Raw genomic sequence first — 26039 nt, forward strand, 5'->3', positions numbered from 1 at the left:
TAGGAATTCATCTAGACAAAAAAAATAAATTAGGGACCATGCATTCCAAAAAAAAAAAAAAAGGCAAATTTATTTCTAGTTGCAGATACATCATAGATTTAGAGCTAGAAGAAAGATCAGATTTCAACTAGTCCAATCTCCTCATTTTATAGATGAGGAAACAGACTCCAAGAAGTTTTAATTGACTTGCTCAAGATTATATAGTAAGTGGCAAAGTCCAGATTTGTGGCTCCCTGATCAAAACATCACTTTAGACAATCACCTGTAGAGATGCAGGAGATCAAGAAGTTAATGATTAACCCATCAGAATGTCATCTATAATTTTCAATGTAGTGTAGCACTTATTTATCATCTATCTGCTAATGCCAAACATAAGGTCATTTCCCTATGTCAAAAGTTTTTTTCCTGGACAATTTTTTTCCCAGCTCCTTGCTTCCCCTGAAGACTCTACAGGACTAATACAGATGTCAGGAGAACACAGATGGCATTTTTTCCTTTCAGCCTTCTTTTGAAGTTTTTGGTATTATGCTACTTTACTGAAGCCATTATTTCAATTCTTTCCTTTGATATTCCCCTGGATTTTTCTAAGTGAGCTATCATGTGATTAGCAAATAAAGATCACTTTGTTTTCTCTTTGGCTATTTTATGCTTTTAATTCTTGCTTTTTTTTTTTTTTAATCTTATTGCTATTGCTTATATTTCTAAGACTATTTATAAATTAGCATTAGAGAAAAAGGGCACTCTTGGTTTACTCCTGTATATACTGGGAAAGTTTCTAGAGTTCTCCATTCCATAGGATGATAGTTTTTAACATATTAAGAAAAAGGTCCTATGTCTATGCTTTGTAGGGATTTCAGTAAGGCTTTTTCTCGATGTATTGATATAATTGTGTGATTTGGGGTATTTTAATGATAAAATAAATTATTTTCTTAATATTGAACCATTCTTGCATGTCATCCAACTTAATCATAGTGAATTACTTTTTTGCATAAATTGCTATTGTCTTTTTTGCCAGAATTTAAATTTAAATTTTAGAATCAATATTAATATCGGTTAATATCTATAGTGGACAGAGTACTAGATTTGGAGAAGGAAAAACCTGAGTTTGTTTCATATAAAACAATGATTAAAACAAAACTTTTCTGTGATGTGTGCCTATATATTAATTGTATAAAAGAAGAACTGTAATGGAGGAAACCAGGAAATGGATTGTGATACAGATAAAAGAATCAAAAAACTAAATGTCAAAAAAAAAATACCGTTGACTGGTTATTCTTTTATCTCCTTACTGGAGTCTGAAACACATGAGACAAATAAATTTTGCTTTATCCTTTGGCTATGAGATCATGTTTTTTTTTTTTTTTTTTTTTTTTTTGCTTTTTTTCTGAAGCAATTGGGGTTAAGTGACTTGTTCAAGGTCACAGAGCTAGGAAGTGTTAAGTGTCTGAGACTAGATTTGAATTCAGGTCCTCCTAGTGCTTTATCCACTGTGCCACCTAACTGCTCCTATGAGATCATGTTTAAACCAATCACAAGATTCCTGTGTTTTAGAGTGGCAGGCTTTTAGTGAAACTTTTGGCCTCTTTAGAGACAGAATAGAGAAGTATATAAAAAAAAACCAAAACTTTAAAGTCTTCCCTGGGAGAGTCTAGTGGGAGGAGGAGAGTGTGGTCTGAGAAGAGTAGACATGTTGCAGCAAAACTCAAAAATTCCAAAAAGGTGATGGTATTGGTGGGGGGAGTGATGGTACTTTTTCATCCAAATTCTGCCCCACAGCACTATCTGCTGGTTACATATGTAAAGTGTTGTGCAAACTTTTAAGCGCTAGATAAATATTAGTTAATAATATTCTCTTTACTTTATCGTTCCCTATTCTAGATATCAGGCATATATGGCAAAGTGTTTTCTGCCTCAATTTTTGAGAATAATATATATATTTTTAACTTAATAGAGTTAATATTATAAATCTCTCTGAGACAGAGGTTTGTTTATTTTGGCAGCTCCTTTAAAGCTAGTTCCATTTCCTTCTCCGATACTGTATTGTTTAAGATTTCTATTTGGTATTTTAGGGCAACTAGATGTTGCAGTGGATCAAGTTCCAGACTCAGAGTCAGGAAAACTCAGTTGAAATCCTGCCTCAGGTATTTACTAGCTGTGTGATCTTGGGCAAGCAACCTTATCTTGTTTGCCTCAATTTCCTTATAAAATGAGCTGGAAAAAATTAGTCAAGAAAATTATAACCAGCATTATCAAGAGTCAGGGATGACTGAAATGACAACCAAAATTGGGCATTCTCTAAATAATGTTGGGATTTTTAGCACATAACCCTGATTAAAAAGTTATGTGCTAATAATAATTAAGACATTGAAGTAATCAGAATGAGAGGTGATGAAAGCCTGAGCAAGGTGGTATTTGAGTGAGTGGAGATAAATCAGATTTGAGACATGTGGATATAGGAATGGCAAAATTTGGCCACTGGTTATACATATGAAGAGTGAGGAATTGAAGCTAACCTCAAGGTTAAAAACCCAAGACACTGAAATAACTGGCATTTTTAACAGGAATAAGGGTAGGGTTGGGGAGAAAAGTTTCATTTGAGACATTGTGGAGAAAATCTTCATCACTCCTCATTCTGATTACTTCAATGTCTTAATTATTAATCCTGCCCTTAAGACTCTCCGTACTTCTGTCTATCTCACACATATTATCAATGTGATTTTCCTTAAGGGAACATCTGACCAGGTTACTCCTCTATTTAACTAAATCTCCTTATTGTCTGTAGTATCAATTATAAATTGTTCTGTTTAGATTTTAAAGCCACAATCTGACTTGGATCTATCTTTTCAGTCTTATTGTACATAAATTTCCCTCCTACATCTTGTAATCCAGCCAAATTATCTAATCTTTTTAGCTGGAAGGTGGTAACTTCATTTGTTTTAGGTTGTGATTAAGTAGTCTGAACAAAGAAAATCAGGTATAGAGGTGAAATTTGTATTTGGGGGTAGAGTGAAGATTTGTCTTACTGGAAGAGTACCTGGAGAGGAATAATAAATTGTAAAGGTAAGATGGCATTCTACCTTATGTGGCTTGAATACCATCCCAAAGAGTGTAAACCTTTACTCAGTAGCCAAAAAAGAATTATTGAAGTTTTTGAGAGAAGTGACTCAAACCCTAGGCTAATTAAGGCTTTAATCTGAAAAGGGCAAGTGAGGTGGGGGCTGGGAAACTGCCTATGGATATTGATCGAGTGAAGCAGAGTGAATCTTCATTTGGAGCTCAGAAATAGGTGAGAAAGTCCAAGAGATCAGCAATTAAAAAAACATGGCTCCAACATGTTTTTTTATTAAGCATTAAGTGGATATAAAAAGCAAGGTGAATTCAACAGAGGCAGAATCGAATTATAAGACCACAGACCACTTTGAACTGGAGGAAATGAATAAATTCAGGAAACAATCAACTAAACTTATTGCTCCATTACAGGATGCCATTATTTTTGGCATTTTTAATGTTAAAAATATTTTCTGTAAAATTCTGGGCCCCAGCATATGTATTTTTTTTCCTTTTAGTATTGCATTTAGTATTCCTTTAGTAAAGAAACTGACAGCGATTTAAATTCTTTTCAAAGATGCTAATTAAAAGTGATATATTCTTGTCCTTTAGATGACACAATAGAGAATATTACAAATGACTTGAAAAATCAGAAGTTAGTAAGGGAAAGGAAAATCTTATGAATTCAAAATCAAAGGTCAATGCTGATATAAAAAATGAAATTCAAATTGGGGTCTTAAGAAAATGGCGTAAAAGTGTTGCTGCTTCATAGATTGTTTACTGAATCATATTTGTACTTGGAAGAAATAGATTTTGTGATACTTTTATTTGCTGGAAGTTGGAATCATAGTAGTCGTTTTCCAACATGAAAACGAACGTGGTGTTATTTCTAAAATAAGCACTTCAGGGGCAGCTAGGTGGTGCAGTGGATAGAGCACCATTCCTGAAGTCAGGAGGATCTGAGTTCAAATATCATCTGATTCTTAACATTTCTTAGCTGTGTGACCCTCGGCAAGTCACTTAATCCCAATTGCCACAGCAAAATTAAAAAAAAAAAATTTTAAGTTATAATAAAATATGTACTTGAAGGTTCTAGAGACAATCTAATGGATATCCAGGAATGGATATTCCAGATAATCCATCTGGAAAGGGTAACTGATAGAATATTAATAGTTCCAATCTACCTATAAAACAAGTGTCCACCTGTAGAAGGGAACAGAAAATGTGTTGACTAAATAGGTCACAGCTTACAGATAGATCCTGGAATTTGGATAGACTATTAAGAAATTTAATGAAGTCCATGAACCCTGGACTAGGTATTACTTATCTTAACTACTTCATTATACAGGCAAAGGAATTGAGGACCAGAGAATTAAACTGACAAGTTCACAAAGGTAATGAATGAATCAGAGTTGGAATTTGAATCTGGTCTTATTTCTCACTATTCCCTTTCAAACATTCTAAGCTACAGTCAAACTAAACTACTAGTTCTTTCTTGAACTTGACATGCTATATTCCATGTGTGGTACAAAATCCCCTACTCTTTTTATGTATTAAAGGTCCAACCTAGGAGCTTCTTCTGCCATAAAAGTCTTTCTTGATCTCCCTACTCCAAAAAATGATTTCTCTCATCAAATTTTCCTAGAACTCTGGATTGCTCCTTTATCCCAGGAACATCTTATCTTGGATTACAACTATTTTGAGCATGTGCAATATCTTTTACAAGAAAACAAACTCCATAAGGGCAAGAACTGTCATTTTTCATCTTTGTATTCTAGCTTTTAACATAAATGTCCGCATAGCACATTGTAAGAATTTAGTAAGTGTTTGACTTCAAGAGCAGAAAATAATAGCTTAAGGAAAAAGGTATTTGAGCTACCAAATAGGATTAGACAGTGAGGAATTTGTAATAGCATTTATCATATATATATAAAACTTATAAACCTTGCATTATGCAGAATATATATATATAAAACTTATAAACCTTGCATTATGCAGAATATATATATAAAAAACTTATAAACCTTGCATTATGCAGAATATGGCCAAAGAATCACGATGAACTTTCACAAAAAATATCTGAGAACATACACAGTTGTATTTACCACTTTTAGGACTCTGACCCAAATGATATATATTTGTATATAATATATATTTTTATTGGACACAATGACAAAACCAGGTACACAGGTTCTTTTACCAAGTGAAATTTTAATATTAATCTTTAACAGGGCAAATAAGCAAATTACAGAACAGAAAACATTCACTCTAAATAATTAGTTATAATTCTTTCACATCTTAACTTTAGTGGTTAGAATCATGTTCCTCCTCATTCTTTGGAGCAGTTAGGTAATATTCCACTCCAACAGCTAATAAAAATGCTCCAAAACCCCATTTGAATCCTCTTGTCAAAGCAGTCCACAAAGTAGGCTGTTTTCCAAAACGACCCATGTATCTCCAAGCTTCATTGCTAGGGGGAGAAAAAAATCAGGGAAAAAATTCTTAGTCATAATTACCTAGTTGCAAAAATTTCATATTTAATTCCTAACTTTCAGGTGGATATATACAGAGCACCTAATAACAACCAATGAACGAACAATCATATATTTCATAATAGTTTTGTTACTTTGGATTTTATGAATTAAGACTTATTCAGCTTCATTCTTCTTCTGTGTCCATGGGGAATAAATATATATTTATATATTATTATAATTTTTATATATATAAATACATTTTCTTCTAATATCCTATGTAAGAAAATGTATGAAAATTCTAAGTCTCTGGGTTGGGTCCCATTAGGTATAAGACTACATTCACTTAAAGATAATTAGAACTGTTTTCAGAGAGAGGGACCTACACTGAGAAGCAAAAATTTTTTCTTCATCTGGCATTTTTGTTTCTGGCTACTTTTTAAATAGAAGGGTGAACTGAACCAACAGCACTTTAGGAAAGAATATCTAGTTTTCTTTTTTTGTGGTGGCAAAGAATTGGAAATCAAGGGGATGCGCAACAAATGGGGAATAGCTGAACAAGTTGTGAATCTAAAAGAAAACTATTATGTTATAAGAAATAACAAGCAAGCTGACTTCAGAAAAACTCAGGGGAAAAAAACTTTTCTGGGATTTTCTGAAATCAGCCTGCTCATTTCTCATGACTAGAAAGACTTCAACAAACAGATGCAAAATGAAATGAACAGAACCAGAACATTATACGTAGTAACAATAACATCACACGATAATTAATAAGGAAATGACTTAGTTATTCTCAGCAATACAATGACTCAAGACAACTCCAAATGACTTATGAAGAAAAGTACTATTCATATCAAGAGACAGAATTGATAGAAGCCTGACTGTAGATCGAAGCATACTGTTGTTTATTTTTTCTTTTGGTATTTTTTTTTTATAACATAACTTAATATGGAAATATGTTTTACATGACTGCACATATATAACCTATATCGAATTACCATCATCAGAGAAAATTTGGAATTCAAATTTTTTTTTTAAATGTTAAAACTTGGAACACAGAGTTTTGCAAAGGCGAATGTTAAAACTATCTTTGCATGATTTTGAAGATTAAAAGCTATTAAAAATGAATGTCAAAAATTGTCTTTACATATAATTAGGGAAAATATTAATTAAAAATGAGAAAAAAAAAGGATATCGGGCTCAATATGTTTAGTACAACAAGGGGTACAAATAATTATCCTACAAACACATTTATCCTGGACAAATACAGATTATCTCTCAAAAGTCTTTCTAAAATCATTAAATTAAATTATTAGATAGATATGTAAGATCAATTTAGATGATAACCTCCTTTCTAGAGCAGAAAAGATGTCATGAGTCACTGTTCCCTGCATTATGTGATATCTGTGGAAAAGCTTTTATTAAAACCCATCAGGTGAGCAGGAATCCTGCTGCATGCTAGATAGAGGAGAGCTAACAAAAAATCACTATCACATAAACTTTAAAAATTTTTTTCCTTCAGGAAAAGATATATATAGGAAATGAAGACTGAGAATTTAATTGACTTTAAAGGAGGATTACGTCCAATCTGCTGAAGTTCTCTTACCGAGCCCATGGATCCCTGAGACCTTGCCTAGCCAACCTCTCCTGAACTCGCTGTAGTGGTGTTCCTTCTATCTTCCACTGTTTGTAGTCAGGGAGTTCAATTTTTCCATGACCATGTGCATGCTCATGTCCATGTGCCATGCCTATAGAAAGAAATTAAAATAAACAAGAAATAAATTGATTCTAAGACATGGAGGTTAATCCTAAGTAAGGCCTTTTTTATTTGCTTGTATCTGTAACTCCAATGCTTAGTACAGTACTCGGTTCAGAGTAAGGGCTTAATTCTTTATCTCCCAATGATAACTTATACTTTTTTGGGGGAGAAAGTATGTGTGTGGGGGAGGAAATACAGACAAGACAATTTGTGTTAAATGACTTGCCCAGAGTCACACAGCTACTAAGTGTTAGCTTTCTGAGGCCAGATTAGAAGTCAGGTGCTCCTGGCTCCAAGGTCAGTGCTTTATTCCCTGTGCCATTTAGCTAATATGTTATTTTATATATTATGTTATTTATAACTTATGTTATTTTATTATTTTTTTATGTTATTAGATTATTTTGTAAACCTTACTTTCCTCAAAGCAATAGTTTCCTGAAAATAGCAAGGGCTTAAAAAATGTTTGTTAAATTGCAACCTATGAGGTAGAACAAATGGTATCACTTCAAATTTATCACATCAATAGTTTTTAATCACATAACCCCAATTCCAAAATTAGATAATTAAATAAGTATTGAAGTTGGTTTTTAAATATTGTTACAAAGATGATTAAAAAAGGTTTAAGGTTAGGTAAACTTTTTTTGAAAAACTACAGGATTAATCGTTATAGCATTTGTCACAGAACATAACTGAAATTCAAAATGCAGGGTAATACAGAAAAAATGGGGTATAGAAGGTCAGTCTATTTATAAAATAACTTAATTTTTATTTTAAATTAATCTGAATCACTTGAAGTATGGAATGGTAGAGAAGATCCAATCTGAAATCAGAAGACTCAGGTTTGATTCTCAGATCTGATATTTTTATTACCATGAGACACATTGTCCCTGGGCCTGTTTCTTTACCTATAAGATAAAGTGACTACACCATATCAGTAGTGTCAAACTCAAATAGAAAGGGGGACCACTAACCATAGATAGATTAGTTGCAAGCCACATACTGACTTATAAAATAATGTTATCTATGTTGTATTTTTTTGTTAAACATCTCAATGACATCTTTTAAAAATGTACTTATTTAAAATTTAAATGCAAAATAAGGGGAAAAAAAAAGAAAAAAGAAGACAGAGAAAAGAAAAAAAAACCAAAAACAAAAATTGTGCCCAGCAGAACATTGGGAAAGATTCAAAATATGTAACAATAAATTTTCCACTTCAAGAAAGCATATATAATAAGAGAAGACACTGTATTCATAATTGCCCATCTTTGCTTGCTTATAGGTTTTCTTTTGTTTTCTGCTGTATACTTTTTACTTTATTCTTTTTCCCCTTTTCCTTCCACCCATCTTTCCCAAGCAAGCTGCAATTAAGCATAGATATATTTATAACATATATACACATGCAGATACTCCCTTAGAAACATACATATACACACATATATAGGACATACACTTAAAACAATATTAATATGACTGACATATAATGCAGATTTCTCTCTTGATCAAATCTTTTAAAATTTTGACTTTGAGAGCAATAATTATTTTTTCTTTATAACATCTTTTTATTTTTCATTATACATGCAAAGATAGTTTTCAATATTCACCCTAGCAAAAACTTGAGCTCCAAATTTTTCTCCCTCCCTTCTACCCACTCCTTTCCTCTAGACAACAAGTTAATTCAATATAGGTTAAACATGGGTAATTTTTCTCAACATATTAATACACTGCACAAGAAAAATCAGTTGAAAAGGGAAAAAAGTGAGAATGAAAAAAACAAGCAAGCAAACAACAAAAAAGGTGAAAGTACTATGCTTTGATCCATAGCAATCCCCACAGTTCTCAATCTGGATGCAGATGGCTCTTTCCATCACAAGATTATGGAATTGGCCTGAATTACCTTATTGTTGAAAAGAGCCAAGTCCATCACAGTTGATTATCACACAATCTCTTCCTATGCATAATGATCTCCTGGTTTTACTAACTTCACTCAACATCAGCTAATGTAAGTCTCTCCAGGCCTCTCTGAAATCATCCTGCTGATCATTTCTTATAGAACAATAATATTCCATATCATTCATATACCATAACTTATTCAGCTATTCCCCAACTGATGGGCATCCACTCAGTTTCCAGTTCCTTGCCACTACAAACAGGGGTGCTACAGACATTTTTGCAATGTGGGTCCTTTTCCCTTTTTCTGATGAGAGCAATGATTATGACCCCTACTTTTATCTCAATTACATCTTAATGTAGTTCAGGTTTCCTGATGGGCTGTCTGTGACAGTGTTGAACACCTCTGAACCAGATGATCACAATGGTCCCTTTGAGTTCTGTTATGATCCCATGGTAGGAATAACTTTTTTTAGCCCTTCATCTGATTTGATTTCCATATCATAAAATCAGATACTGATTTAAAACTGGGAAGCACTTTTGAGATATTCCTGTTTAACCAATTCATTCTGCAAAAGAGAAATTAAGCATTTGATGCCAGAACTGGAGCTTACATCTTCCAACTTTAAATCAAATGCTCTATCTTCAAGACATCTGCTAATGATTTAAATAAAAAAATAAACTTTGTTATCTTTTGTATTTATATCACTTTGTCTTCTGAAGACATTTCCCTCATGCCTAACTAGCACATTATTACATCATTTTTTTCCCCAAAGTCAATTTAGCAAAAGCAATCAACGAACTGAGGTAGACAGCATTACATATAATGTTCTACTTCCTTGTTCTCTTTGTTAAGAAAGGTACATTTCCCCCTCTCTTTTCTGGGGTCAAGCTTGATTATTATATAGCATTCTGTCTCACATGGGCTTTTTTTAGTTGTTTTTGCTGTTTACACTGCTGTAATTGTGTAATATTTATATAATAATCTCCTGGCTCTGTTTATTTCATTCTGCATATCAATACCCATCTACTCCTAGACAGCAGAGAAAGTTTTTGCTTTTCTTTGTATCCCCATGGATTAGCACACTGTCTAGCATATATTTATCACTTATAAATGATTGTTCAATTTTAAATCGTGATGATTCCAAATGGCAGCTAAATAGTAGCTCTAAAGATCTAGGTAAATCTTTTTAAAATAACAGAAAATTTTTTTCTCCCTTCATATAAATATCATCTGTAAGTGACAATTTTTGAGGCACGGGATTTGTTATTTGGTAGCTGAGGTTGGGAAGTACAAATTCTTCATTTTTCTCTTTGATTATTTAGGTTAATAAAAGTACCAGAGTTTAAGAATTAAGGAATCCTCACCACATAAGGGAGGGAAATAAAATAATTTTGCACTCTGGCTTTGATACTGCTCTTCAGTGTTGTATGAGGTAAAAACTGTTACGCTAGCTGACTAGCCTCCCATTAGAACCAATTCAAATGCTTTTCATACACAGTCCAACTTGCATTAGAGACTCATTGAGATGCTGTTTTCCCATAACAACTGAAGAGCCTAGAAACCAGCGATAGGATTTGAAGAAACCAGATCAAGCTGCCTTGTCTGGTCACACAAATAAGCCAAATGACACACTGTAAAAAAAAGGTTGTTGATTTTATGAGGGCTTTAAAAATATATTATTCTGATATATTACTTTCATTCCCAATAGTACTTTTCAATTAAAAAGTTGTGAAAAACAGCCTGTTACTTTACACTTTTACAGTTTATTGTTTAAGAGAAAGGGCAGGAACTTAATTTTTAATAATTTGAACCAGATCCCACTGACATTACTACTTTTAAAATTCAGCCAGACTCAAGTGCCTACTATATCTGAGGAGCATGGCAGGGACACAAAGATGAAAAATAACAGTCCCTCTCCTTAAAGAGTATTGTGCTAGATACAAGGGAAGACATCAAAGACATATATGGCAATCTTGGACTTCAACGAGTTTATAGTGTAGTAGAGAGAAGAGATGCCTACACAGACAACTATGCAGCATCACACAGTAAGTACCTTCATCCTTCAATTTACTACAGCAACAACAGTTTTATCTAAAAAGTGCTTTAAGGTTTGCAAAGCCCTCTACATATGTTAGGTCACTTGATCTTCACAGAAAACTTCTATACCGCATTTTGCATGTATCATTTAGTAGCGCTAGACTTCAAATATTTTAATTCATAAAAAGTCATTGAATTATATTAGCTCTAAAGTTTTTTCCAAACCTAAAATCTTTTATTAAAAGTGGTTTTAGATCAGAACAATTTAAAGTGTCAGTGAGCTACCAAGTATTGAAGTCCTATAAGTATTTAAGAGATGGGAATTTAGAGCTGAGAAGTCAAGGCAGGACCAGAGATAAAAGATTTGGAGTCATCAGCATAAAGACAGTAAATCTGCAGAAAGTTAAGGTAATGAATGACACCAAAAGGAAGGGATAATAGAGAGAGAAAGAAGAGGACCAAGGACAGGTCCTTATGGCATGCCTATTATCTTGAAAAAAGCCTGGAATGACAAATTAAAGGTAAATCATGAAGAGAGTAACACATCTGTGTACTGGAACTTGCAGCTCTGTGCTTAAAAAGAGGATGAACTACTAACAAAAGGCAGAGAAGCAACTGAGATATATTATTGAAACTAAGGAAGATTATAGTAGAGAGAGCACCAAGGGCAAAATGCTCAATGAAAATGAGTAATACAGAAAGGTCATTAGATCTGAGAACTAGAACACCACTGCCTTGAGAGAACAGTTTCAACACAATAATGGGAGCCAAAGCCAAACTTCCTTGATTCCCTAACTTCATCTAGGACAAAAAGCAGAGGAAAACAGGTAGTAAGAAAAGTGGACTCGATTGAATGATTCCAGCATATTTGTTGTTAATCCTTCCTTCTCCAAAAAGACCATGACATCAGGGAGGTGATGTTATACCATGAAAGTGAATAGAATTGAAATGAGAGAGGGCTAGCAAAGTCACTAGCTTCACATTTTCTCCTCCACAGATATCTTGTAGGCAGATGGAAAGTTGAGTGACGAAAAAAGATAAAAAGATTATAAGGGGACACGACTGCTAGATTAAGGTCCTGCAGGAGTCAGATAGGAAGGAGAGAGTGATGAAAAAGTGGCAGAAGAGATATACAAGGATCTGGACACAGTGAATCTGTGCTAGGCATGTGAATACAGAAGAAAGGCCAAGGACAGTCCCCGTTTACAATTTCAGAGTATAAGAAAAGGAATTTAGGAAGGTAAGGAACAAGCATTTCTTGGGCCTCTGAGCCATCTGATCGGCTCTGGTGACGATTAGGGACAAGTCTTTTACATTAGACTTAAGGAGAGAGTAGACAAGGATGGGGAGCTCTGGGGACCGAGGAGGGGAAGAAGGTGAAGGACCTCCCTGGGGATGGTCTCAATCTTCTCAGCGCAGGGAATGCTTGGGGCTAACGATCCGGGGATGCTGGGAGATGGAGAGCCGGGTCATTATAATATCAAGTTCTTAACGGTCGTTGAAGGGTATGATAGAAGGTAATCTATAGAGAGAAATAAAATTGCCCGGACTTCAAAGCTACCGCGGCTGAAATCGCCGTTCCGGAGCAGGACCCTCACGCTCGCACAAGTTATAAGAGGATAGGGAAGGTCAGAGTGACCCGACAGTTTTCCAAGGTTCGGGGAGCGACCTCTTGGAGGTGGTTCCAACAAACAGAGGAGAGGGAGTGTCTCCCGAACCGGGGGCAGGCGGAGAAACAGCGTGCTGGGTCTGAACGCCGTGGGCACCAAGGACGGTAACTGGAGGGGTCAGGGCTACCTTATTTTGCTCCCCCGAAGCGACCCACACACATCTTTTGGTCTCTATATCTGGAGGTCTCGCATAGTCCCTTTCCCCGCCCCCCTCTCCTCCCCGAATTACCTGACAGAAATCTTGACCTCTCGGGGACACAGGAATCTCAACACCGCCCCCCCAACGTCCCCCCAGCGAAAGCCAAGAGGAAGCGGAAGTCGATCGGACGGAACTACCTTGGGGAGGGGGGGGGGAATCCGGGGCTAGATGAAGTATTCTAGGCAGTCGAGAGATAGGGAAAGCGGGACGCAGAATATGAAAGAGTGCTAGGGATCAGGGAAGAGTCCTAACTTGCCTGCTTCACTGCTGAACCATTTATATTCTGGCTGCTTAAAAGAAAGCGACTGAAACTGAAGCTCGGAGCCCGGAGGGGTATGGGGATGTAGGTCGCGGAATCCTTTAATCGATGCACGCCCCTAAAGGGGGCGTAGGGGGCGGGAAATGTGGAGAGTGCTCGACGGCCAATGAGCGTGTCCGTTGTTGAGGGCGTGGAGCTGCCCAATGGGAGGGCGAGTTGTTGTGTTGCAGTTGGCCAGCCGCTGTGAGAGGCGGTGGCGGCTCCTGGAGCAGGAAGGGAAAGGCGGCGGTGACAGGTAGGCGCCTGCTGAGCGGTCGAGGAACTAGACGCGGCCGACGCGGATGGGTGGTTCCCTCCGTGGCCGAGTAGAAGAGAGCGCGCTGCACTGGAGGGGCTGGACCGAAGGAGAGGGTCGGGGAGCCCCAGGGGTTGGTCAGTCAGTCAGCTGCTTCCCAGCCTCTGGCTGCCCAGGTAAACGCCTCGAGAGTCGTGAGAAGACAGCTCCGGAAGACCCTCGCGGGGGCGGCGCAGGAGGCGGGAGGATCGAGTTCGAAGTGGGGCCTGCGGGGCGGGCAGCAAAGAAGGTATAGCTTGCAGTGGAGGGAATTTCTCACTCTGAGCTTGAGGCTTTGCTGGCACCTGAGGGAAATGGGTCTCTTTGCTAAGGTGACGGGATAGAGGTGGGGGGAAGCGGGGGCTGCGAGGAAGTCAAGCTGCCGCGGCACAGACCAGGCAGCCACATCCTCGGAGCCCTTTGTGGGTGCTCGTTATATAACCCTGGGCTATTCCACACTCCCAGGCGGCGAGACAGACCGACGTACGGGTCATCATCTCTCCTCTGGATGGAGGGGCTGATGTGTCAGATTCTGTCGTGATCGGGGGACTCTGGTTTGTGCCAGATGTGTGTCTGGTCTCAGGGTGAAGAGAATTGTCATGGAACAGATTTTAAAGTTTGGTGGCTGCTGGATTTATTTTGCATGAATTATCAAGACTGGGAGTTAGCACCGCTTTGAATGTTTTTCTTCCTTTAGGAAAGAAGAGACGCTTGAGCTTCGGCTGTCAACAGTAGGAGGTAGGTATAAATTGGGATCTTGCTTTGGGAGGAGATATAATGAATGGGAAACTTGATGTTGACTGGATATTAGCTGAGATTAGGAACCTTAGGGAGTGTGTGGTGACAAAAGATCTGAAATTACAAACAAAAGTATAATCACTGCTATAGGTTGTTGAAAAGACTTGTGTTTTATTTACTTGTTACAGGGAGCATTCTTGAAAATGTAACGAGTTGTAAATATTCTGTGCTTAATTGATTAGTATTCTCTTTAGAAAGGTAACATGGCAGTTTGGTAATAAGATGAAGTAAATAGCGACAAAATTGCAGATACTTCTTACTATTCATTGTGAAAGAACAGATTCACAGGATTCAAAATTCTCGATTTTATAAACGAAAACAGAATTATGAAATATGACTATTTAAATTATTTAAAAAATTCTTGATTTTGTATATTTTTAAACAAGTAAGGACAAAATTAGTTTTAGCAAGTATGTTATTTTCTTAAATTTACTCTTAAGGATTATAATATTCCGGTATCCAATGCCAGAATTACTTCCTCGAATACTATCTCTCCCCTCCCCCATGGTAATTTCAACATTATAATCTGACACCTAATTTTGAATTTCAGGTGGGGAAAAAGATGATTCTATGAGAATCAGTAAACAAATATGTCAGATATCAAAAAAAGTGATTTTATTTTAGATATTTTTATATGCCTTTGACCAACCTTGTCTGTCTTTACATGTTTCCAGTCCTTCCTTTTATTAAACTTGTGAGCTTAAATCTTATTTACAAATATGCCGAGATGTCTGAAAGTAATTTTTGCATTTATGCCTGTGTTGTTCTTTTTTGCTGTTATGTAACCAAAATGCCAGACTATTTGGAGAGCTAATGACTTAATTCTGAATGGCCAGCAGGTGTCATTGTAGAATATAATTGGATTGAACATTATATGGAAGTGAACTCCAATACCTGGAGGAATAATAAGTCAAGTTAGTGATTATTTAAAAATATGAGGATAATTAGTTATGGATATTGAGCAGTCATTAAGATTTTAGAATTTTTCTTGCTTGTCTTCATTTCAAGCAGCATGTTTTGAATGCACTATGCTAGGATCTGAGGATACAAAGATGAAAAATGTTATAATGGGGGCAGCTAGATGAATGGATAGAGCACCAGCCCTGAAGTTAAGAAAACCTGAGTTCAAATTTGACCTCAGACACTTAACACTTCCTTAGCTGTGTGATCCTGGCCAAGTCACTTAACTCCAATTGCCTCAGCAAAAAAAAAAAAAAAAAGAAGAAGAAGATATAAAGCTTGCTTTTAAGGAATTTATAATTTAACAAATATGGCATGTGATAGGGAAGGGAATAAGCATTTATATAACACCTATTCTGCTAAAGTACTATGCTAAACATTATCTGATTTGAACTTCACAACAGTCCTTTAAGGTAGTTGCTATTATTTTCACATTTTACATTTGAGAAAATTAAGGCAAACAGAACTTAAGTTATGTATCTCTCAGGGTCACAGAACTAGTGAGTTTATGAGATCGAATTTGAATTGGTCTTCCTGACTCCAGGCACAGTGCCACATAGCTGCCTGAATGTCTAAAGCACAGGAACAGTATAATAGAAATGAGACATTGGTTGATGGGACATTATTTCTGCCTAAAGATGCTGGAAGGCTTCATTAGAAGAAGTTAGCAACTGAAAATGAATATAGAGAATAATTTCTGTAGGTAGACCATAGAGGGAAGAGGGGAAAGAGGGAAGAGAAACTCTTCCAGATGTGATTGTAGGGTTTTTGTGAAAAGATAGCTTTAAGAACTAAAAAGTGTGAAGAGTAAACTTGTTTGATTTGAGAGTTTGTACAAATGGTTAGTACTCTGAAATAAGACTGGAATGGTAGGTTAAAACCACATTTTGAAGTTGGAGTATCAAATCTTTAGGAAAATTATTCTGGCAGCAATATGAAGAATAAATTAGAGAGGCAACAGGCCAGAAGAGACACCAACATTAGAAGACTAGTTGAATAGATAAAAAGGTTCTATTTTAGGTTTAAGAAACAAGAGATAGATGCCAGAAATACTACAGAGACAAAATTGTTTTTTGGGGGGTTAAGAGGGAAGAATCAATGATGGATTTTGACGTTTTGAATCTGGGTGCCTAAAATGATCTAAAATAGAGATTTTGGGGGGAGACAAGATTTGGGATGAAAGCAGGTATTAGTTTTGGATATGAGTTTGAGATGCCAATAGGAATATAAAATTCATCTAAAATGGACCTGGCAATTGTTTTTAAACACACCTAATTTATAAGTTTATTAATGTCATGAAAATTTTACTTTTAATATGAAATTTTGATATTTGTAATTTGGAAGCATAAGTTTGAAAATAATTTTATGCTTGACTTGAGGATTTTTTTAATGGAAAAAATAGCAAGAAACTTAATACTGCAATGAAGTATACACATAATACTTTTAAGAGAGTGACTAACAATATAGTCATTAAATTGCCTCCCCTTCCAGAACAGATGTACTTTAAAAAATTCTTTGTTTATGGTTTCCCAATTTTTCTTTTGTTTAACAAGTCTTCTCTTCTACCTTTCTTCTAGCTAGTATTTTTTGTATTTCCAGAATATCATTCTGCCTATTTGTCATGTGTAGACTAATATATCCTAGAAGGATTGGCCCAAAAGATTGAAAAGTAAATCTGGTTTTGAGCCCTATAACTTTGTGTACAGGAAGATTTGTTGAACTCAAATCACTATATTGCTCCTTAAATTGTACTACTTAACATTACTATGGTGTCTGATCTCATTGAAGACCTTTGTTAATTATACTAGACCAAGAATTTTGGCCTTACAGAAGAGGTTTGCTGGTTTTATTGACATTTTAATCAGTTTTAATATTTAAATTATTAAAAATTTCCAAGATTTTTACTTAATATTGTAACTGTGATAATGGATCTTCTAGCAATGAGGTGTATAGCCAGAACATTACTACTTCAATTTTAATTTTAATTTCACTTGTCCATTGTTACTTTTAAGCTTAGACAAGTTATTTTTAGGATACAGGCCTCTATAGAATTAAGTCTAGTGCCTGAGTTTTTTTTTCCTTATGTAGATAGCAGAAATTTCTTTTCTTTGAACTTTTTTTTAAATGATTTTCAACTATAAATTGAGCACCACTTGTGTGGTTAATATCAGGGAAATAATTCTTGTCTTTGATGAAATTATAGTCTAATTGAAATGATTAGATATCTATGGCAATTATTGATAATGTATATAAATATAACATTTCATATATATGCATATATATGTATGTATAACATTAAAAATATATATAAAAACCTGTAGGGCAGTAAGACCTACAAAAAATAAATAAAACTATTTTCAAAAAAGTAATTAATATTTATATTGAAGAAAATGTAGAATTTAGTTTTATGGAAAGATGCTATTGCAGGTGGCAGAATTGCATAAAGGTACCAATGTCAGAGTAAAGATGGCCTATATAAGTAATGTTAAAGGGATTAATGTAAATAGAATTTAGGGCCCTTGTTAGAGCAATGAACTGAGAAATTTGAATAGATAAGATAAGGAAAATTCAGATTCAATCTAATCAGTATTCTATTAACATTTATTAAGTATCCACTTTGTACCAGATACTGTGCTAAGTGCTGGGGATATAAATTAAAAAACAACACCCTTAAAGAGTTTACAGTCTAATGAGGGAAGACAGTATATGAAAAGGAGGAGGGCACCAAGCAGAGCAACTGATGGGAAATAAAGAAAATTCTGAGCCAACTATAAAGGAGTGGAGGAGTTTATTGCTATATTTTTCAATAAGAGGAGAGAGGCAACTGAGAGTGCTGAGGTATTGAATTATCAAAGCTAATCATTCCCCATGTTGATGAGATTTCAGGTAATAAACTGAGGCAGACTGTATATTCTTGGAGTTGAAACTAAGCAGAGCAGCTGATAGGAAATAAAGAACTAAGTGATAATTGTAGGGAATTATTAGAGAATAATATTTTAAAAAGTGGTAAATGGGTGATTTGGAAAAATTTTTTATAAGAAATTTCTCTGATAAAGATCTCCTTTCCAAGATATATACGGAAAAAATTCTAATTTGTAAGACTTAAGAATCATTCCTTCGTGAATAAATGGTCAAAAGGTAAGAACAAATAGTTTCAAAGGAAGAAATCTGAGCTTATCAAAAATCATCTGACAAAATGTTCTAAATCACTACTAATTAGAGAAATTCAAATTAAAGCAAGTTTGAGCTTTTACCTTGAACCTGTCAAAGAAGATAAGAGAAGAAAATGACAAATATTAAGGATTGTAGAGTATTGGTGAATCTGTGAATTGATTCAACCATCTGAAGAAGAATTTGGAACTATGCTCAAAAAGACACTAAAATCTGCATACTTTTTATCTAAATGATACCACTAATTTTTAAATTTTCTTTTTCAGAGCCTTATCAACTCCTGTGTATATAATCAATCTCAATGCTGATGATTCTTTTTTTTTTTTTTTTTTAACATTTTTTATATACTTTTTTAAAATTTTATTTTATTTAATAATAACTTTATATTGACAGAATCCATGCCAGGGTAATTTTTTACAACATTATCCCTTGCACTCGCTTATGTTTCGATTTTTCCCCTCCCTCCCTTCACCCCCTCCCCAAGATGGCAAGCAGTCCTATATATGTTAGATATGTTGCAGTATATCCTAGATACAATATATGTTTGCAGAACCAAACAGTTCTCTTGTTGCATAGGGAGAATTGGATTCAGAAGGTATAAATAACTTGGGAAGAAAATCAAAAATGCAAATAGTTCATATTCGTTTCCCAGTGTTCTTTCTTTGGGTGTAGCTGTTTCTGTCCATCATTTATCCATTGAAACTCAGGTCTCTTTGTCAAAGAAATCCACTTCCATCAGAATACATCCTCATACAATGTCGTTGTCGAAGTGTATAATGATCTCCTGGTTCTGCTCATTTCGCTTAGCATCAGTTCATGTAGGTCTCTCCAAGCCTCTCTTTATTCATCCTGCTGGTCATTCCTTACAGAGCAATAATATTCCATAACATTCATATACCACAATTTACCCAGCCATTCTCCAATTGATGGGCATCCATTCATTTTCCAGTTTCTAGCCACTACAAACAAGGCTGCCACAAACATTTTGGCACATACAGATCCCTTTCCCTTTTTTAGTATCTCTTTGGGATATAAGCCCAATAGAAACACTGCTAAATCAAGGGATATGCACATTTTGATAACTTTTTGGGCATAATTCCAGATTGCTCTCCAGAATGGTTGGGTTCCACCAACAATGCATCAGTGTCCCAGTTTTCCCGCATCCCCTCCAACATTCATCATTATTTTTTCCTGTCATCTTAGCCAATCTGACAGGTGTGTAGTGGCATCTCAGAGTTGTCTTAATTTGCATTTCTCTGATCAATAGTGATTTGGAACACTCTTTCATATGAGTGGTAATAGTTTCAATTTCATCATCTGAAAATTGTCTGTTCATATCCTTTGACCATTTATCAATTGGAGAATGGCTTGGTTTCTTATAAATTAGGGTCAGTTCTCTAAATAGTTTGGAAATGAGGCCTTTATCAGAACCTTTAACTGTAAAGATGTTTTCCCAGTTTGTTGCTTCCCTTCTAATCTTATTTGCATTCGTTCTGTTGGTACAAAGGCTTTTTAATTTGATATAATCAAAATTTTCTATTTTGTGATCAGTAATAATCTCAAGTTCCTCTTTGGTCACAAATTTCTTTCTCTTCCACAAGTCTGAGAGATAAGCTATCCTATGTTCTTCTAATTTATTTATAATCTCGTTCTTTATACCTAGGTCATGGACCCATTTTGATCTTATCTTGGTATATGGTGTTAAGTGTGGGTGCTTGCCTAATTTCTGCCATACTAATTTCCAGTTATCCCAGCAGTTTTTATCAAATAATGAATTCTTATCCCAAAAGTTAGAATCTTTGGGGTTGTCAAACACTAGATTGCTATAGTTGACTATTCTGTCTTGTGAACCTACCTTTTCTACTTATCAACTAATCTATTTCTTAGCCAATACCAAATGGTTTTGGTGACTGCTGCTTTATAATATAATTTTAGATCAGGTACAGTTAGACCACCTTCATTTGATTTTTTTTTCATTAATTCCCTTGAGATTCTCGACTTTTTATTGTTCCATATGAATTTTGTTGTTATTTTTTCTAGATCATTAAAATATTTTCTTGGAAGTCTGATTGATATAGCACTAAATAAATAGATTAGTTTAGGGAGTATGGTCATCTTTATTATATTTGCTCGGCCTATCCAAGAGCACTTAATATTTTTCCAATTATTTAAGTCTGACTTTATTTGTGTGGAAACTTTTTTGTAATTTTGCTCAAATAATTCCTGACTTTCCTTTGGTAGGTAGATTCCCAAATATTTTATGCTATCAACAGTTATTTTGAATGGAATTTCTCTTTGTATCTCTTGCTCTTGGATTTTGTTGGTGGTGTATAAAAATGCTGAGGATTTATGGGGATTTATTTTGTATCCTGCTACTTTGCTAAAATTATGAATTATTTCTAATAGCTTTTTAGTAGAATCTCTGGGGTTCTCTAGGTATACAATCATATCATCTGCAAAGAGTGATAGTTTGGTTTCCTCATTGCCTACTCTAATTCCTTTAATTTCTTTCTCGATTCTTATTGCAGAGGCTAGTGTTTCTAATACAATATTGAATAATAATGGTGATAGTGGGCAACCTTGCTTCACTCCAGATCTTACTGGGAAAGGTTCCAGTTTTTCCCCATTGCATATGATGCTTACTGAAGGTTTTAAATATATGCTCCTGACTATTTTAAGGAAAAGTCCTTTTATTCCTATGCTCCCAAGTGTTTTTATTAGGAATGGCTGTTGGATTTTATCAAATGCTTTTTCTGCATTTATTGAGATGATCATATAGTTTTTGTTTGGTTGGTTATTGATATAGTCAATTATGCTAATAATTTTCCTAATATTGAACCAGCCCTGCATTCCTGGTATAAATCCTACTTGGTCATAGTGTATTATCCTGAGGATGATTTTCTGTAATCTTTTTGCTAATATTTTATTTAAGATTTTAGCATCAATATTCATTAGGGAGATTGGTCTATAATTTTCTTTCTCTGTTTTCAGCCTACCTGGTTTAGGTATCAGAACCATGTCTGTGTCATAAAAGGAGTTTGATAGGACTCCTTCAATCCCTATTTTTTCAAATAGTTTATTTAGCATTGGAGTTAATTGATCTTTAAATGTTTGATAGAATTCACATGTGAATCCATCTGGTCCTGGGGATTTTTTTCTTAGGGAGTTGATTGATCGTTTGTTCTATTTCTTTTTCTGAGATGGGAGTGTTTAGGATATTTACTTCTTCCTCTGTTAGTTTAGGCAAGCTATATTTTTGGAGGTATTCTGTTTCATTTAAGTTGTCGAATTTATTGGCGTAAAGTTGGGCAAAGTAAGTCCTAATTATTTATGCTGATGATTCTTAAATATATCTATTCTGCCCCAGATTCTCTGATGATCTTCAGTCTCATCTCCAACTGCCTTTTAGACATCTCGAATTGGATATCCAGTAGATATCTTAAACTCAGTATGTTCAAAACAAAGTCCCCTAAACCTCTCCTCACCCCTCTCCATTATTGTAGAGGACAACAGCATGCTCATGGCTCCTCACTATCTTTCACTCTCTCATATCCAGTTAATTGCCAAAGTCTGTCAATTTCATCTTTGCAGTGTCTCTCAAATATTACTCCTCCTCTCCTCAGAGGCTACTACTACTCTCTAGTACAGGCCCTCATCACCTCACATTTTGAGTATTGACATACCTCCCTCAAATCTTTCTCCACTTTAAACCATTCGGCCTCTAAAGTGATTTTTTTCTAAAATACAGATACAATCATGTAAACTCCCACTTAGCAAAACTCTAGTGGTTCTCCTTTTCTTGCAGAAGCAAATATAAGTACTCTTTTTGGCATTCAAAGACCTCATAAACTAATCCTTTCTACCATTTTAGTCTCTTACATTACTCCCCAATATGTACTTTTTGATCCAGTGACCCTGGCTATTCCATGAACAAGACACTCCATTTCTCAGCCCTGGGCATTCTTTCTATTTCCCATGCCTAGAATGGTCTCTCTTCTCCGTGTTCACTGTAATCTCCCTGATTTCTTTAAGTCTTAACTAAAATTCTTGTATGGGAAATCTTCCCCAACCCCTCTTAATGCCAGTGCTTTCCCTCTGTTAATTATTTCCCATTTGTCCTTGGTTTGTATATATTTATTTGCATGTTTGCCACATTAAATTGTAAATTCTTTGAGAACAGGAACTGTCTTTTACCTCTTTTTATATCCCCAATGCTTAGCAGTGTCTGACATGTTAGGTGCTTAATAAATGTTTGTTTATTGATTGATTATTGTTGACACTTTCAATCAGTAATTTGACTGTAATATATGTAATATATGAAGCATAACATTGATTTTGAATTAAACTTTCTTTCCTTTGATAAAAATTAAAATTAAATTAGCCAGTAGTCCATTTGGTTTGAAATTACTGAAATGGTTGCTTATAGTCTTTATAGACAAAGGTAGTATGTCAAAATTTTTTATTAATACGAAAAATGGTTGTGATATTAAAAATGAAATTGGGTACATTTGGTTAACTTATTAAATTGCTTTCTTTTATTGATGTTTTGAAAATTATGAAATATTGCAAATTTTAGTACATTTCTAAGGCAATAGAAAATCATTGAAAATAACGTCCTTTCTTGCTTTTATCATACTTTTTTATACATCCATTTCTGTTAGCAGCAGCAGTTTCATGGACATGCCTTGAGATATATTAGCACAAGAGAATTGGACTAGAAGGCAAAAAACCTGAGACTAACTAGTTGTGTGATCTTGAGCAAGTACTTTTGTGATCCTTAGTGTCTCATATGTAAAATGAAGGGCTTAAGATAATAGTCTCTTTTAGTAGAGCAGAAGAGAAAATTATAGCAAGCTCCTCCTCTGTCCCCTGCAACTCTTCTGCAAAAAATATTAAAAGAAAGTGAAAAGACTGGAAAAATAGAAGAAAACATATGGTACTTCTTAGCAAAAACAATTGATCTTGAAAACAGATCGAAGAAAAATAATCTAAGAATCATTAAAAAACCCACTTCTCAATTCCTGGCCAGGGCCACTCTTAGCCAACTCTAACCTCCACTTGATCAGTAGTCTCCAACCTTTTTTGATCACTCTCTCCAGTAGTTGAAAGAGTAAATTTTGGAAGGGTGTAGGTTTGGACTATTACTGCAATAGCATATTTACTTACTTGTAAATTGTAAACATGGACTTCATATATACTTATGCTCTAAAATTTATGTAAGTACAAAATAAAATACAAAAGGATGAGATAAAGGTGAAATAACATTTAATCCTAGCACCAGTAAGTAGTTACTGCAATTTACTGAGTAGGGGGAAATAACAGAATTTCATTTTTTTGAAAAAAAAAATTGATGACTGTTGGGAGGATGAATTTGAGAAGAGAAAACTTGATCCATAGAGACCACTTAGGAAATTATTGCAATAATAGGCCATATGAAAGGTAATGTTATGAGAAAAGATGAATGAAGAGATATCATTAAAATAGAAACAATATTTGGCAAATGGCTTAGATATATAAATTGAAGGGAAAGTGAAGAGTCAAAGATTATGCTAGGATTGCATACTTGGATAGCTAGAAAAATATAACGGTACCCTCCTGAAAGAGTAAATTTTGGAAGGGGGTGGGTTTGAAAGGAAAGAGATTGAATTTTGTTTTGGATGTAATAGTTTAAAATGCCTTTAGGAAATGTCCAAAAGGGTGATGTAGTCCTGGAGTTCAGAAGATTAGAGCTAAATATATAGATTTGAGAGTCACCTGTCTAGAGATGATAATAACTAAATCCATTAGAACTGATAACGCAACAAGGAGGTATACACATATAAGAAATGTAAGAGATTTGTGTTATAGTAAAGGCATATAATGTAAATGAAGAACCAGTAAAGGAAATTGAGGAGTAGCCAGATTAGTGGGAGAAGTGAGAAAGAAATGTCTATGTCAAACCAGGAATAAGAGTTATATATCTAGGTGGAAGAAAGATAGGGGGGGAAAAAAAAGATAAGGCTCAAAGAAGAGCCTTCAGTTTTAGCAATTAAGAGATCTTTGATTATATTGAAGGGGGAATATTTTTTGGTTGAATTGGAGAGAGGGGAATATAGAAGACTGGAAGAATAATGATGCCCTCAACAGAAATAAGGAAGTTAAGAAGAGGATAGTTTTAGGAATGGGAGTAAACAATGGAGTTGCAAACCATCTGGAATGATCATCTTATGATACTGTCATAGAGAAGTGAAAATGGGGATAATGCTTACTTTATCAGCTACTAATAGGGCACAGAACCAACGGCTGAAATGGGTGTATAATGTATGGGGACATTAGGATGAGAAAAACAAGTCAGGGAATTTTATTTGAGTAACTGCTATGTATGGGTGCTTTGGTTGGGCTAGGTTATTTTTTATTTTGGCATATAAAAACACTCAAGAGCACAATGGAAAATAAAACAGAAAATTAAAAGGTTATTTTGTGTAGGGCTATGAATCTCCATTTCATTTTACTTTATTTTTAACACGTTCATGACAAATTCTAAAATGTTCCTTTTCAAGACTATTCTGCTTGGCTGTGATTCCTTCTTAATTTTCTTCTATGTACTCAAACATATTTGGTGGCCCCTTTTGAGTAGGGTATCACTACCCTGTCCCCATACCTATATACTCCATTAACCAAGACAGAAAGGGGTACATAAATCCTTTATAACAAATAAATACTTACTGTTATATAAAATGAATCCATTTACAATAACTATTTCAAAATGTCCATGTCTCTTTACCTTGTATCAAACACTTCTATTTTAGGGTAGGTAATAAAATTTATCATAGATCCTCTAGAGACATACTTTAATTAAAGTTCTTGAGTCTTTCCAAAAAAAGTTATTTTTCCTTTATTTTTATTAAAGTACATTAAACAATTTTTTTCAGTTCCATATTCTTTCTTTCCTGCTTGTTCCCCAGCCATTGAGAAAAGAAGTAATATATCTTTAATATTTTATAGTTACATATAATATAATTATACATGCACAGTTACATGAAATGTGAATATGAAATATAATTTCCATATTTGCCATGCTGCAAAAATAATAAGCAAAAGCGAGAAATAAAGAAAATAGAAAAATATGCTTCAGTCTGCAATTTCAGAGTTCATTTCTCTGAAGATGGGTGGTATTTTTCTTTGTCATTTTAATTCATGAGCTTTTTCATGAGATTTTTGGGTTTTTTTACATTTCACACTGTTTACTTTTTTCCTCAATAATATTTTATTTTCCCAAATACTACATAAAGATAGTTTCCAACATTCATTTTTATAAGATTTTGTGGTCCAGATTTTTCGCTTTCATTACCTTAGCTCCTCCCTTCCAAAACAACAAGCAATTAGATATAGGTTAAACATGTACAATCCTTTTAAATATATTTGTCATGTTGTACAAGAAAAAAACAACCAAAAGGAAAAAA

The 26039-nt window shown here is 34.7% G+C and overlaps 2 protein-coding genes across 7 annotated transcripts in view; one reads left to right on the forward strand and one right to left on the reverse strand.

The window, feature by feature from the left end:
* Window positions 1-5239: 5239 nt before the first annotated feature.
* NDUFB3 (NADH:ubiquinone oxidoreductase subunit B3) lies at window positions 5240-13424 on the reverse strand. Of its 3 annotated transcripts, none has more exons than XM_051983805.1 (3): window positions 13332-13424; window positions 7126-7267; window positions 5240-5518 (listed from the first exon to the last, which is right to left on the reverse strand). In XM_051983805.1, the coding sequence occupies exons 2-3, from the start codon at window positions 7263-7265 to the stop codon at window positions 5353-5355; spliced, it is 306 nt and encodes a 101-aa protein (XP_051839765.1). In that variant the 5' UTR covers window positions 7266-7267; window positions 13332-13424; the 3' UTR covers window positions 5240-5352. The 3 variants fall into 3 exon arrangements, with proteins under 3 accessions (XP_051839765.1, XP_051839764.1, XP_051839767.1); XM_051983804.1 differs by lacking the exon at window positions 13332-13424 and adding an exon at window positions 13106-13198; XM_051983807.1 differs by lacking the exon at window positions 13332-13424 and adding an exon at window positions 13004-13027.
* Window positions 13425-13532: 108 nt separating this feature from the next.
* Window positions 13533-26039, forward strand: part of HYCC2 (hyccin PI4KA lipid kinase complex subunit 2) — a 97011-nt gene continuing 84504 nt past the window's right edge. For 2 of the 4 annotated variants that reach the window (XM_051983799.1, XM_051983803.1), the window contains exons 1-2: window positions 13541-13918; window positions 14366-14406. The gene's annotated coding sequence lies outside the window, so the exon portion shown is untranslated. Of the gene's footprint in view, window positions 13919-14365; window positions 14407-26039 lie in introns of all 4 variants that reach the window. The other 2 variants (XM_051983801.1, XM_051983800.1) reach the window with 2 other exon arrangements.

The sequence above is a fragment of the Antechinus flavipes genome, chromosome 3 (genome assembly GCF_016432865.1).
Source record: "Antechinus flavipes isolate AdamAnt ecotype Samford, QLD, Australia chromosome 3, AdamAnt_v2, whole genome shotgun sequence".
Taxonomy (NCBI): domain Eukaryota; kingdom Metazoa; phylum Chordata; class Mammalia; order Dasyuromorphia; family Dasyuridae; genus Antechinus; species Antechinus flavipes.

Coding starts and splice junctions, on each gene's coding strand:
- NDUFB3 (XM_051983805.1), bottom strand. CDS start 7,265: ATGGCACATGGACATGAGCATGCACATGGTCATGGAAAAATTGAACTC. Junction 5,519..7,125: donor CTCAGGGATCCATGGGCTCG/GTAAGAGAACTT, acceptor TTCTCCCCCTAG/CAATGAAGCTTGGAGATACA.